Source organism: Columba livia, chromosome 7 (assembly GCF_036013475.1).
Source record: "Columba livia isolate bColLiv1 breed racing homer chromosome 7, bColLiv1.pat.W.v2, whole genome shotgun sequence".
Classification (NCBI taxonomy): Eukaryota; Metazoa; Chordata; class Aves; order Columbiformes; family Columbidae; genus Columba; species Columba livia.
The window spans coordinates 30,878,338-30,891,978 of NC_088608.1; the positions used below are offsets into that span (position 1 = coordinate 30,878,338).

The 13,641-nt window shown below is 41.0% G+C and overlaps 1 protein-coding gene across 20 annotated transcripts in view; it reads left to right on the forward strand.

Annotated features, from left to right (window-relative positions):
- The window catches only part of UNC80 (unc-80 homolog, NALCN channel complex subunit), a 137,807-nt gene that overhangs the window by 16,685 nt on the left and 107,481 nt on the right, over positions 1 to 13,641 (forward strand). For all 20 annotated transcript variants that reach the window (XM_065068973.1, XM_065068979.1, XM_065068974.1 and 17 more), the window contains 5 exons: positions 575 to 873; positions 2,996 to 3,119; positions 4,920 to 4,993; positions 5,435 to 5,574; positions 9,513 to 9,774. In XM_065068973.1, the coding sequence (XP_064925045.1) occupies positions 575 to 873; positions 2,996 to 3,119; positions 4,920 to 4,993; positions 5,435 to 5,574; positions 9,513 to 9,774 (899 nt within the window). The remainder of the gene's footprint in view (positions 1 to 574; positions 874 to 2,995; positions 3,120 to 4,919; positions 4,994 to 5,434; positions 5,575 to 9,512; positions 9,775 to 13,641) is intronic.

Consider the following 13,641-nt stretch of genomic DNA (forward strand, 5'->3'; position numbering starts at 1 on the left):
AACTAGATTTAGCAAAAGTTTCACCACCCAACGGGCATGGGTTCCCTGAAGGAACACGTTTCTTTCAAGGCATGGTGCAGTGCTCAGTTGCAGCAGGTACTTTTAATATTTTCAGTTCTATTTTTTTCTTCTTTTTTGTTCAGACTAATGCATTTGATTCTCAGCAGGTAAGTCAATCAGATAATAGGTATAGGACCATGTCCAAATCTAACATACTTTACTAGTCTTTTACTGATTTCAGCAGCAATTGCTTCATGAGACATGCCATTAAATAGAGTCAAACAGACAAGACTTTTCAAGCTGGCCTCTCTTAGGAGCACTCTCTGTCCACACGTTCAGTTGCCTTGTAAGTGACGTTTCAGGGACTGAACTGCAAATGCTGTAAAGTAACTGGAAAGTTGTGAATTAGGAGGTTTTAAACACAATGAAACAGAGTGCTGATACTTTTAGTGGTAGAATTTTAGTTCTCAAATGCTTATCAGGATGTTGCATGCCCAGTTCCCTGTGTAGCTCTGAAAGTCTCTACAGTACCATTAATGGAAATCCTGTGAGATACTGTGATGCATTTTTCCAGGACATCAGGATAAGCTTGGAGTAGCTGAAACAAAGCTTCTTCACACTCTTCACTGGATGCTGCTGGAGGCCCCTCAGGACTGCAGCAATGACCGATTTGGAGGAGACAGAGGCTCCAGTTGGGGAGGGAGCAGTAGCGCCTTTATCCATCAGGCTGAAAACCAGGGATCACCAGGACATCCCCGGCCCAGTGCCATGAATGACGAGGAGGAAAATAACAGAAGGAAGTTCTTCCAGAACTCCATGGCCACAGTGGAGCTCTTTGTGTTCCTTTTTGCTCCCCTTGTCCACAGGATAAAAGTAAGTGGAACACCGGTGGGGTACTTGTGTGGAGACACCTCTGAGCAGAAAATTAATGATTCTGCCTTTGTGACTGTTAATTAACAAAAATTCAGCCCACAGTGCACACTGGGTGACCACTGGAAATGTTTTAACAAGCTGGCAGAATGACGCTGCCATCAGGAAGAGATACTTCCAGTGACATGAACAATCACCACAGCATCAGGCAAACACAAAGGGAAATAAATCTGAAATGAGCTATTTTCAGCCTTCAGGAATGTCAAAGATCTGTGTCCCTTGTGAAATCTTTGTGACCCTGGAACCTGCAGGAAGGATTGTGAGCTTTAGCTTGCTCCAGTGATTCTCAGCCATTGCTCAGAATGGCCTTGCTAGCTTTTCAGGGATTCCACCATGGGGCTGCCACTGGGATTTGTCATTACTAATAATCTTGATGCTAATTACCAGTAATACGTGATAGTGGTATAAGTGTGGCAGTGGCAAAGGCCATTGAAATGCTGAAGTGCTGAATTCTTCCCAGTGCTACACACACAAATGTGGGCTGCCCTTTGAATAAATGAAATGAAACTGGAGGTAGACCCAGGCTATCAGAGATTAGGTTCATTTTTTTTTAACATATTAATCTTTCTGGGATGTAGTTTCCCATTTATAAGGTGGGGTTCATAACAATATTTCAGGTTTACCTTGAAAGTGTCTGAGACACTGTAGTGATGAACATCAAAAAGCTCTTGAAAACATGCATGTTTCTGTCATCAAAGCAAAGCTCGAAAATTATGAGGTAAATGAGGCATGTGACTGGCTCACTAAGTCAGCATTGTCCCCTCTGTGTTTCACAGAGATAGAAGTCTCAGGGGAAGAATACTATCTGATCAGATAACCAAAGTGTGTGCTCAAGGGAAATGATACATGTTTGTACAGGCAGACCTAAATGATGGAATTTGTAACTTCCGTGAAGCTTTGTTTAGCCATGTGTTTTTAAATGAGGTGTTTGGGGGGTGAGAGGGATGCATGTAATCCTGTAATTTAACAATGCAGATAAAAAATGTTGGCTTCTCACCAGAAGTTAGCAGTGCAAAATGAAAATGCAAAACATTACTGCTGCCACTTTCAAAAGCCTTGCAAGGTGCTTCTTAGTAAAAACAGTAATTTTAAGTAAGCTTAGTTTATAACGAGGCTTGTGAGCTTATGATGATGAGATGGCACTAACGAAGAGTAGGGAATACAAGGGCTGGAGAGCTGCAAGCAGTCACCTACTGCAATTCCTTTAGTTCTTTCTGCATTGTGATTTCAGCCACTGAGGAATGTGGACCTATGTCAACAGGCGATGGTGATGCAGCTATAGTTATGTTGCCAAAACTGATATTGCCATGTTTGTTTGATTGTGGGGATAGCTGGACTATACCAGCACCAGTGTCTCCTAATGTAGATCTGACCATAGGTCAAGTAGATGCATACTTGCACTTTGATATTGTTAAGATTTGTTTGAGTACTAATTTACATGATTTCAGCTACATGGGTGTGGAAAACAATGATGGCACAAGTGTAAGTAGTACCGATATCTCTGTTTTGACATAGCTCAGGCACTAACAGTGCAAATAATAATAATGACATTACTGTATACTACTATTTCATATTAATTTGTTACATTTCATGTTTCCTCAGTTTCTAAATTATGTTTTAATATTTAGTATTCTTATTCTTTTGAGGCAGGAAGTTCAGGTCTTGGAGTATAAATCCTAAGGCTGAGATTGAATTCTAAAGAGGAAGTGATTATATACGGTCAAAAGAGATGTGTTCTGACACAGGAATGGCGTTTTCTTTTACAGCTTAATGTCCTGGAAAAAAACAGGGTTCATTAACTAGTATAGAAATTTCATTTGGGAAAAGCCTTTTGTATATCTTTGTGTTGAGATTTCCCTATTATTTTTTAATAGCTATACTTGAAATGGATTAGTGTCTGCTGAGTAGTGTCAGTGGCCCTTGAATTAACATATACTGACCACAAAACTTCACATGGTATCACTCATTTCTTGTGAGATCTGTGCATCAGAGAAATTACAGTCCTTTAGACTGGAAACAACATTATTTCATGTGTGTCTGATACAACCTCTGTTTGTCTTTCTAGGAGTCTGACCTGACATTTCGGTTGGCTAGTGGCCTTGTTATTTGGCAGCCTATGTGGGAACACAGGCAGCCTGAAGTTTCTGCCTTCAACGCCCTTGTAAAACCAATCAGGAACATCGTTACAGGTCTGTGACTTTGCTGTGTAATGTAGCTCCTGAGAGTGAGAAACTTTTCCTTTGTTTGCCTGATGCAGCCTTATATTCTGTAGCCATCATATCTGGAGGAATATATTAATCCCGCAGGAACTAATCAGACCTTTGAAAGTAGTTGAAGATTGTTTCCCTTCTAAGTCATTTGACATTTGCATAATAATTAAATAGTAGATGAGGGAGAAATCACAAATCGGAAATGAGAAACTCTGGTAGAGTTATCATTTCCAGTCAGCCTTATATGACTGTTTCACCATATCTTCCTTTGTTGCTAAGAAGGGCAAAGGCAGTATCTAGCAGCAGCCTGACATGGGTGGGGAAGGGTTTCCCAGACTGACTCTGGGCAAAAATTATCAGTGAAGAGCACACAGTTGGCAGTGTAGGTTTTCCTCCTATCTAAAATTGTAATTTCACCATGTTATGAAATTAAAGTAGCTTCAAGAGGCTCCAAGGAAGGTTTAGGTTATGAATTTGCTTTTGCATGCTGAAAGGGGTTGCTCTTCCTTTGTACTTCAGCCATAATGAGACTGGAGTTGGGCACTTAGGCTTCCAAGCCTTTATGTCTGGCCTAGTTCAAAAAAACCTGTTTAGGTTTATGTTTTTAGACAATAGATTTGCATAATTCCTACAAAGTAATGAATTGAAAGTGTGCTGGATATATCACTGTAGCGTTGTTTGCTCACTCTCAAAAGCACGGAACCGTAATTTTCACAGTAGTGAAAATGTAGTTCACTAAATAAGATTTTTCTGATGAGAAGTCATTTTGGATGTCGTATTTTGTTCTGAAGGCTTTGTAGGCCTCTGAGACAGTCCAGAATTTGAAAGATTCAAGCCTTCCAAATTATTTAAAACCAACTTTGACATCTAGTGCTTCCTCCCTCTGTTTCAACTTCTGGAATTAAAAAATAAGATTTCAACCCTGGATCTAACAAGAGGAATTAGTCCTAAGTTTTCTTTGACTGTTGGAATTTATTCCACAGGTCAGGAGTGTGGTCAGAAAATCCCTAAAGAATAACTTTAGGTGTATATGCTGCATTTAAAATACTCTATTGTGTTTTGCAAATGTTTTCAGCAGAATGGGAATAGACATTGGAATGAGGTTCTTTATATGAAGGAAGATTCTGCTATCTTAGCATTATTATCTCAAATTTGGACAAAAAAATTACTTACTTTCCTTCAAAAAACAAATTAAAAGAATTCTACTGAAGAAGCTTTGCAATGTTTTGTTTGGAGTCAGTCTGATACTAAGTCATATCTGAATAGCTTGCAATGTGACAGGACTTAAAAATTGTCATCCTGATCTTTGTGAAGCCCTTGTTCTTCTACAGTATCACTCATCAAACTTTGTGTATGACATTTGTGTTTCCTGTGCTGAAGGCATTTGTCAAATTGGAAATCACATTCTGAGAGGTGTAACCTAGAAAAGGAGCTGAATGTATGTGAAAATAGGAGGAGGGAGAGCTCTAAAATAAAAGGTACTAGTGTGCAAAGGAAAATACAACCTGATGCCAAATGGATTTGGGATAAAATGTATATTAAAATTTAATTTTAAAGAAGTGGAAATTTTCAGTAGACGATGTTGATGACATCGTCTGATTGAAAGAATTGTGCGAAAGTTCTTAAAGTCCTATTTCTTTTTATGGCTGTAGATAACGCCTAGGAAGTCCTCAGCAGGAAGATGCTGCTTTGTTTTTGTTTTCTGATTTATCCTTTTGGTGGTACATTTTAATACTAGAGGTGATTCCTGAAATGTCCTCCTTTGACTTCTTTTCTCAGCTAAGAGAAGTTCTCCCACCAACAATCAGAGCTTGACTTGTGAATCCCCTAATGTGGACAGTGGACACACTGAGGTAAGTTCTATGCTAACGTTAGACAAGCTTGAATAAGGAGCTGAGGGAGGGGGAAATTAATATTGAAACAGCACTTGCAGTTACCACCCTAAAATGTTCCTTCTCCAGAAATTACAGTTCTCCAGAGTTCTTCCAAAGGCTCCCAACCTTTGTCTGCAGTGGGACCAAATGGTATTGAGCATGGTTGTCAGGATCTCCTTGGCCTTATCCTGTCTTATAGGATGGAAGCCTGATCTTATGTGTTTTCTTAGGCACGAGCCCTGTCTTTGCCTGTACAATACCTAGTACTGAGAAGCACCGGGCTTGTTCAGTTTTTCCATGGTATTACCATAGTATTATGGCATAATAGTCATGTCTAAGCACAAATTGCAGCAGGAAAACTAATATGAGAGAGATAAATATGCTTATATACCTATTTCCTTTTGTTAAAACTATCCAAAGGGACTCCAGGTGGTCTGTGAGACAACCCAGCCAGATTCTGTACCTTCAAAGGCCACTGTTTCAGCATGTCTTCGTGGAAATTCCTTGGATGGAAGTGTGTCCTCCCAAACCTCTCAGGAGAGAGGTACTGCACATCCCAGGTACAAACCTTTTCAGCAGAAAGTTAGGCTAGTGTGACTCGATCATGGAGGTCACAGCAGTCCTTTATCTTGAATTTGCAGTTGTCCCTACATGCCAAGGGTACTGGATATTTATCTCAAATTTTTAATTGAACAGATTTCATTTCTTGGTGATGAACAAGGTGGTGACACTTGAATTTTATGCCATTTTAATTGGAGAAATCTCTAGGTGGCCTGTTGGGACAGTTTCTTTGGTCTTTTCTAATGTGTTGACTTCTTAGAGTTAAAGACAGTAACAACCTGGAGGTTCAACCCTCCTTAGATAGATTCAGCTTCAGGCAGCTGGTACCTTTTCTGGCTTCCTTCTGATCAAATTTTCTTTGCCTTTAGCAGAGGACTTCTGTGAGCCTCTCTGTTTTCTTCATTTTACCTTTTCTGCATCCTTCTGCTTAGCTTGCTTTAGACTACTGACCCAAAGGAACCGGCTAACAAAGAAGCACAGCCAAGCAAACGTCCTCCCAGCTTGCCCTGCAGAGCTTAGGCTATGGTTTTCCAGCATGACACTGATAAATTAACTTATTTTAATCGAGATTTGGGCAGGTAAAGATAGAACTGGATTTTCAGTAGAGCTGGGCACCCCATAGTAAAGTAAAGTAAATAAAGCTGATGAGTGTTTTCGGAGGGTGGAGAGAGAGAGAAATCTGGCTATATTTTTAGGTCTCTATGGATTTAGGAGTGTCAGCTAAACTCCTTCTGAAAATTTTGTTTCTGTTGCTTTCTCTTTTGGGAAATGTCATATCCAAAACACTGCAGTGTTTTAAGAAGTTGCTTCATCACAGAGACAGAAGAAATGTGGGATGGAGTAGGTTTCTGGATATAATCTAGGAAAGGCTCTGATTTCTCAAAAAGGGGTTTGATGTACCCTTTCACTGGTGGAAAGGGAAAAGCTATTCTCTAGGGTTCTGATCCCATCAGGAGGCTTCCCTTGGGATTTTATATCAAGCCTGCTGTCTGTTCTGGGTCTTTATTTAATTTGCATTAATGTGAGCCAGTAAAACTGAAGCTGGAGACAGAACTGCCTTTCTGTGTGTGAACACTACCGCTCAGAGAGTGCACAGGCTTAAAAAAATAAGCAGCCTATTAAGAAGACTGAATCAGGTGATCAATTTGTCAAGCTGGGTCTGGTGGTTGCTATGGGGATGAAGCTTCAGACAGGCTTTGAAGAGAGCATCATTATGTCTCCTCATTTGCAGGACTCATTGATCAGTTAAAACTGTACAGGGAGCTTTGGTTGCCAAGCAACAGACAACTGGGGAACAAATGTTGTTTACTCTGCTTACCAACAGCCGCAGTATTCCTTTGTCCTTGGCTGGGGCTGATGGAAGGCTGCCTTTCCACTCTCCACTCCTGTCACAGGCAACCAAAAGCTGATTATACCAACACTAAGTTTCCTTCTAAATGAAGCAGAGAGTTTAATTTCTGGTTCCTCAGATGCTTCTTGGGCAAATGGCATGTTCCTCTGATTCTGGCTAATTATGTCTGTTCCACTCAGTGAAATTCTCCATTTGCAGATGATACAGTTTAACACTGAAGCACATAAAAGCACAGCCCTTTATCCAGCTGCTGCCTTGAACACACTACCTGGGAAACAGACTTCCCAGGAAGGACTAGTGACAAATATTACATAAGGAGAATATGCCTTGCTCCAGGCTGTGTTGTGCCTCAGGTTTGCCTGTGCTGCATACAGGGGAGCATATAAGACTGTTTAGACCCAGACACTGATCTGGGTCCTGCAAAGTGACCAGGCAGCCATGCATCATCCTTTACAATTGCTGCTAAGGTGATGGGCTCTATTTCCTTTGCCGGAATTCTTTGAGTATCCCATCTATCCTTAGTTTTTTAACAGGCTGTATCTATGAGACACAATCTTGACTGTGACAAAAACAGCCTTCACATCAGGTTTATGGGGAAAACTTTATAGCATATTTTAATTTATCCTGGTTTTCTCCTTCCTAATTCATTTTTTCAGGCTTTTATAGAGGTTCATTTTAAAGTCATCAAACTTGTAACATTTTTACCTTGAATACAGCAGTAGGGAAGAAGCTGTAAATCTATAGATGCATATAGTGACGTATGCTGACACAGGCTGGTCTGCAGTCACCAGGTGCCTTCAACTTCGGCCTGTGGGGCTGGCAGCAAACCAGCTCCTGCAGGTTTGAGTTCTTAGATGCATGCATTGCTCCAAGCCCAGCCTCGCCACCTGCCTCTCATTTCCAAGTGTGTAATATGGAGCAGGGTTCACCTGATTCCAAGTGATGTGATCATTCACTGCATACTTCTTTCTCCTTTGCCAGTCCTACATCTCCCTTGGATGCCCAGGGCAGCTTTGTGTCACTAGGCAGCAATCCAGCACTGCAGTTTAAGCATGCACTTCACTTCAAGCACTTAGAGATTTCACTGGGCAGTACTGCTGCTTGTTCCCTAATGATTTGCCAGACTGTGGCCTAGGACATCTCTGTTCAGAATGCAGTGGTACGCAACTAGAGATGGGGGTGTCCTGCCAATGCTGTTTGCATGTGTTGTTTAGCAGAACCGATGATATAAATGGTTCAAAAAAAATAAATATTTTATGTTCTTGTGATGATTCCCAAATGCCTGAGAATATCATTCATGGGTGTGCTGTTGATTTTTATAGAATCCAAAAATCACAGAAGTACTCAGTTCACAGAGGTGTGTTTTTAAGACACTGAGTGGAAGCATTCAAATTGTGTACTTTCTGGGCAAAAAAAAGGCGATTCCCAGAATTCCTGCCCCACCCCCAGTGTTTCACACCTTTTTTTGTCATCTGATTCTCATTCCTCTGACTCGCCTTCACTGCTGCTTTTCTGACAGATTGTCTCCTAACAGCTAGTGAATGTAGAGAGGGTAGATCAGGCCAGTTGTATTCTGCTGGAAGAGGATTAGTGTAAAAAACAAATAATAAAAAAGTTGGGGTGTTTTATTGCAATAAGATTGTCTCTGAAAATAGACATGATCCCTTTGAAATCTGAAATCTCTTGAGCCTCATTTCTGAGGCTTACTACAGACATCTTGCTTTTGCATGTGCTAACTTCTACAACACTTAGGAAATTTCATACTAAAACCCATCAGGAAATGACACCAGTTGAAAGCAGCAAAATGATAATGAAGGCTAAAAATTGTCCTTTTCTCTAGCACACCTTGGCAAAGAGCATCCACAACAGTAACTTTTACTTCTATAAGTATTAATTTAATTGGCTTAAATGGTTAGCTAACTTAGCTGCCCAGCCTGCCCCTTCTTAAGTAAGGCCTGATGTGTGCAAATGTAAACCATTCCTAAATACCTATTATTAGTATATGAACAGCAGATGCTCAAGGGTTGTCTGTTTCCAGCTGAACAAATTATTCAGTTAGTGCAAGTGCTGGAGGCTTATCTTCAGATCACTTTCAGAAAGCAACTCTACAAGAGCAACCCCCAAGAAAACACTTAAAGCAGGTACTTGAGTCCTCTAGGGAGCTAAAAGCTAAATATCCATCTAAGTGTCTTCAGTAATGCTTTCCTCAGTCAGGGCCTTAGTCCCAAAGGGTCAGTGTTAAATGTCCCTGGAAGCTCAAGTGGGCACAGCTGTGTTCACATACCGGGGATTTCTGTAGATGGCAGGAGAACGGGAACGGCTTACAGCTTTTGATGAGTCGCTAAATTTTAGGCCTCTCAGTAGAGCTCTTGGGTCTTTTGGGTTGGACCAGAATGTATGCTGAGACAGAACTAGTTTCCAGCTATCGAAGTAAACTTTGTGGTGTCAGGAGTTACCCCTTAAGTACAGTTAAACATAGAAACTTGACGAGTCATCACGGAGTGGTTCTTTATTCAGAGCGCTGGGTATCTAAGAAGGGCTAAGGAGCCTGATGACTAACATTTCTACTTCTGCCTTTTGGAACAGGGTGTCCTTGGTGATCCCACCATGCCAGAAGTCTCGCTATGCCACGTACTTTGATGTGGCAGTGCTGCGCTGCCTGCTGCAGCCACATTGGTCCGAGGAGGGCACACAGTGGTCACTGATGTACTATCTGCAGAGGCTGAGGCATATGCTGCAGGAGAAGCCAGAGAAACCACCTGAGCCAGAGATCACCCCTTTACCAAGACCTCGCAGCAGCTCCATGGTGGCCGCTGCACCCTCTCTGGTGAATACCCACAAAACTCAGGTAAGCAGTTGCCATCAATGAGAAAATAGCAACTGTGGTGATGCTGGGAAGTGATGGCTGGACGACTATTGAAAAGCACAGCTCTGGTGTTCATTGAACTGCCCGGAGATCATATGTGTGCATCAATTCAAAAAGAGATCCTGAGGACAATGAGGGGTTTGGAGGCAGAATCTGATGCAGAGAGTCAGAGCTGGTGACTGCTGAAAGCTTGAGGGTTGACTTGAAATAATTAATATAGGGTGAACTGTGATAACATTGTTTTTTAATGTGAGAATATACTAATGTGGTTGTCAGAAGAAATCAGACTGCCTTTGTGTTACTGTGTAATGCTCAGGGCTCACTGAGCTGCTTTGGTGTAACCCCTCAAAAGAGAGGAAAGGAATTGGATTTGGTACAGCACTGCACACTCCAGGAAAACACTTGGGCTAAAATATTGGAGTAGACTTTGCAAATGGTGGCAGCAAACAAAAGCCCTCCATGTTGTTACCTCTTCTCCTGCTGTTGTTATTGCTTAACTTTTACCCTTATATTTGCCAGCAAAACCTCAGTAGTCCTAATTGTCCAGACTTGTCAAGACTTGCTCCCTGTTTTGCTGGAAAAGGAACCCCAGACTACCAGCCTTGGTGCACTACAGATCTTGTGTTAAAGCTTAAATGCTTTTTTTTTTTCTTTTGGGTAGCTGACTGTTGTTCCAGGGATAAAAAAGGAATGCTGCTGCAGTTTCAGTTAATCTGCTTGTTGATTTGTGCTACTTTTAGGTTGTACGCTCTTTTTTGTCATGTGGGCTCTTAACAGCAAATTCTGATTTACTAAATCGATGGAACTGCCTAACAAAATTTAATACAGATTCTATTTTTGCAATCCAATTTTATAAAACACCTGAAGAAGAAGGCTCTGTTTTCTGTTAATATTACTGTCAAATATCTTTTCTTCGTCAGAACTCTCTGGATTTTTGGTGTGTTTTCTTAAAATCCTCACTTTCAGTATTGTAGAGCTCTGGCAGTTTTTGACTGGTTATTTTATTAGGAAGAAGGGTGAAATAGATTTTTTTCTGTATAGCCTAGATCCTCATAAGCCAAAATACAAGCATAAACACTGTAAATATTAGTACTGTTATTTTTAAATCTCAGGATTTTATAGCCATTCTTATGATTTTTGTGAGGGCTGGTGGTTACCTGTGGTTTTAAGGGCTCAGCAGCAGCAGTATTGTTGAAACTGTATTATACTTTAGTGTCATTTCTATAAAACATTGCCTGTTTCATCCCTGTAAAAGCTTGACATATCTCCATAAAGGCCAGGTGATATGAATTACTATTCAGTCTTAATCTACCTTTGCATGGGGATTTTATAGGATTGCTGTGCATGTACAGAAAATCCTCCTTAATATCATCTCCTGGAGGGAAAACTGGAAGGTATTGCTGTTGATGTGGTTCACTCTTTCCGTGCATATACTGTCCCTTTACCTTTGCTCATAACAACCCGGTTATTTTACAGGTCAACAGGTTCAGCAACTAGTGCAGCAGTGAGTGTGGTCAGTGATTCTCAGCACAGTGGCAGCATCAATGGGGTTGTCCTCTGTAGACACTGTTTGCACTAGTATTGTGATGCTTCTCCTCTGTACCATGAAACACATCTCTCCTTTAACACACTCAGCTATTTCTTGCTTTTCCAGGCTGTTTCTCTTGCAGCAGATCCCTTTGCTCAGTTGCTCTTCACTAACAGTTTTCTGTTAAATCCATTTGGAATTCCACTGGGTACTTTCTAGCTGTTAACGTGAGGACTCTGTCCAGGGCATTCTTCCCTCTAGGGCTGGGTTTGATTGCTTTTGGTAACCTCTGTGTCAGTCCTGTGTATTTTTACTTTGTCAAATTGGAATCCTGTTTAAAAAGGTTTCCAATTTGTTACAAAGAACAGCTGTGATGGAGGAGGTGAAATGGTCTTCCATGCAGCAAAAGTTTAAACTCATGACCCTCTCCTTTACAACTCTGAAGACTGAAGCCTTTGCAGTGCCCAGAGACACCTAGACTGTTTCACACCAGCTGACTGTAGGGACTTAACGGCTGTTCTTAAATTCAAAGTCTCCTCACTTAAGACTCTCTGCAAGTCCGAGAAGATAATGCTGCCTCCAGAGTGCTAAGATCTGTCATTTCTTTCTACCAGCACAGGGGGTTGTATGCTAAGACTTCACCAGCTCATCCAACACAGGGATATGGTTTAAGCCTGCTTTTTCAGTCTGGATCTTAACCTCCTAACACAACGTCATTATTTCAGGTTGATTAATATATCTCAAAAATATCAGCACTCTGTGTTTCGGCAGGATAGGTTTAAAGTGGCAGGCAGAAACTGATTAAATGAAAAACCAGCTGCCTGCAAATCACATCAGGGACCAGTAGATTCTTCTGGTAAATCCACATTCTTTATATTGTTCTGCACTTTAAGGGCAACTTCCTGCATCTCCCTACGCCTCAGCAAAACTCTCACACTTCTTGTTGGTTTCTGTGTACTTGAAATCACATTTCAAATATAAGCTTGGGCTAAAGGAGTTGGGATCGAGAGAACATGAAAAACATCTTCCCTGTATTGCCTAGTAAACTGAACAGCAAAGTAGAAAAAAACTCTGTGCAGCATGCCAGCACTCCTTATTGCATAGGAAAAGGGGTAACAGATTAGAGTGTGAATAAAATGAATACTAATTTCCTCTGGAAAGGGACTTTAGTCTAAACAAATTTCAGACCTGGCACCATGTGATAAAGGAAACCTGCTTTGCAGTGATTTCAGTGTAAGGACAGGTCTAGGAAATGAAACCTTCAGAGGCTCACAAACCTCCACAGTCATGCACTAACATTGCAGGGGCAAAGAGCCAAAGCTTAAATTAAGCATAAGACCAATGCAGCTGTAATGTTCACCACAATGCTAATATAAAGGCAAGAGTCTCAAGTGTAATATCATCGGAGTTGAGAGAAGTACTAATGAGCTGGCAGCCATACAGTCCTGCAGAAAGAAGGCAACAGAAAACAGAAACAACAAAATCTAGAGTAGCAGCCCACAAACAGTTTTACTTTCTTATCCATCTTGTGTATATCATAATTGCCACATATCCTACTGCACAGAATAGCCACCTTTTTAATTGGTGTTCAACAGGAGTGCTAGCTTGATTAATTGAAATACATCATATACCACACTGTACATTTAAGGTGATTATGTAATTGGGTTTTCTAGTGCTGTTTGCTTGATATCTACCCTAAGTGGATTTCAGAACTGGGACTGTGTCTTTCTGTGTGTTTATATGGCTTGTATCACTCGTTCTGTACTTTTGGTGACCGTAAGCTACCTAATAAAACACTGATTTGGTAGCTGGTGGACAAAGATAATGAATCTGAAATAAATTCATATGATGTTTTCCAGCCAGAAGAGACCAGAGACCTGTGACAGCTAAGAACCAAGTTATGTTAAATACTTGGTGGCCTTGCTGTTGGGACCACCTAGGGTTGAATCCTGATTTGCTGTCTGTTGAGTTTTACGTATGACTCCTCCCCTGAATCTTTAGTCTTATATACAAAATGTTTTAAAAGCATACCTTGACTGAATGTGACTGAAAACAGCTGTGAAGAGGAACCTTTCTGTTGTACGTCCCCTTCATTCTTGTGTTGATAAAATTAATGGGAAAAATTCAAGGGTAGTCTTTGATTAGTCTGAAAAGTCTCTGAAGAATCTGTGGTCTCCAGTAGCCCAGGACTGCAAACATGGTACCTGGCACTTAAGATTTCAGCTGCAAAGACTGTCACCAACCTCTGCTGGACCTACATATGCATAAAACTGCATACTTGTGTACTGCAGAGCTCGCCAGCTCTGCAATGTACAGACTGG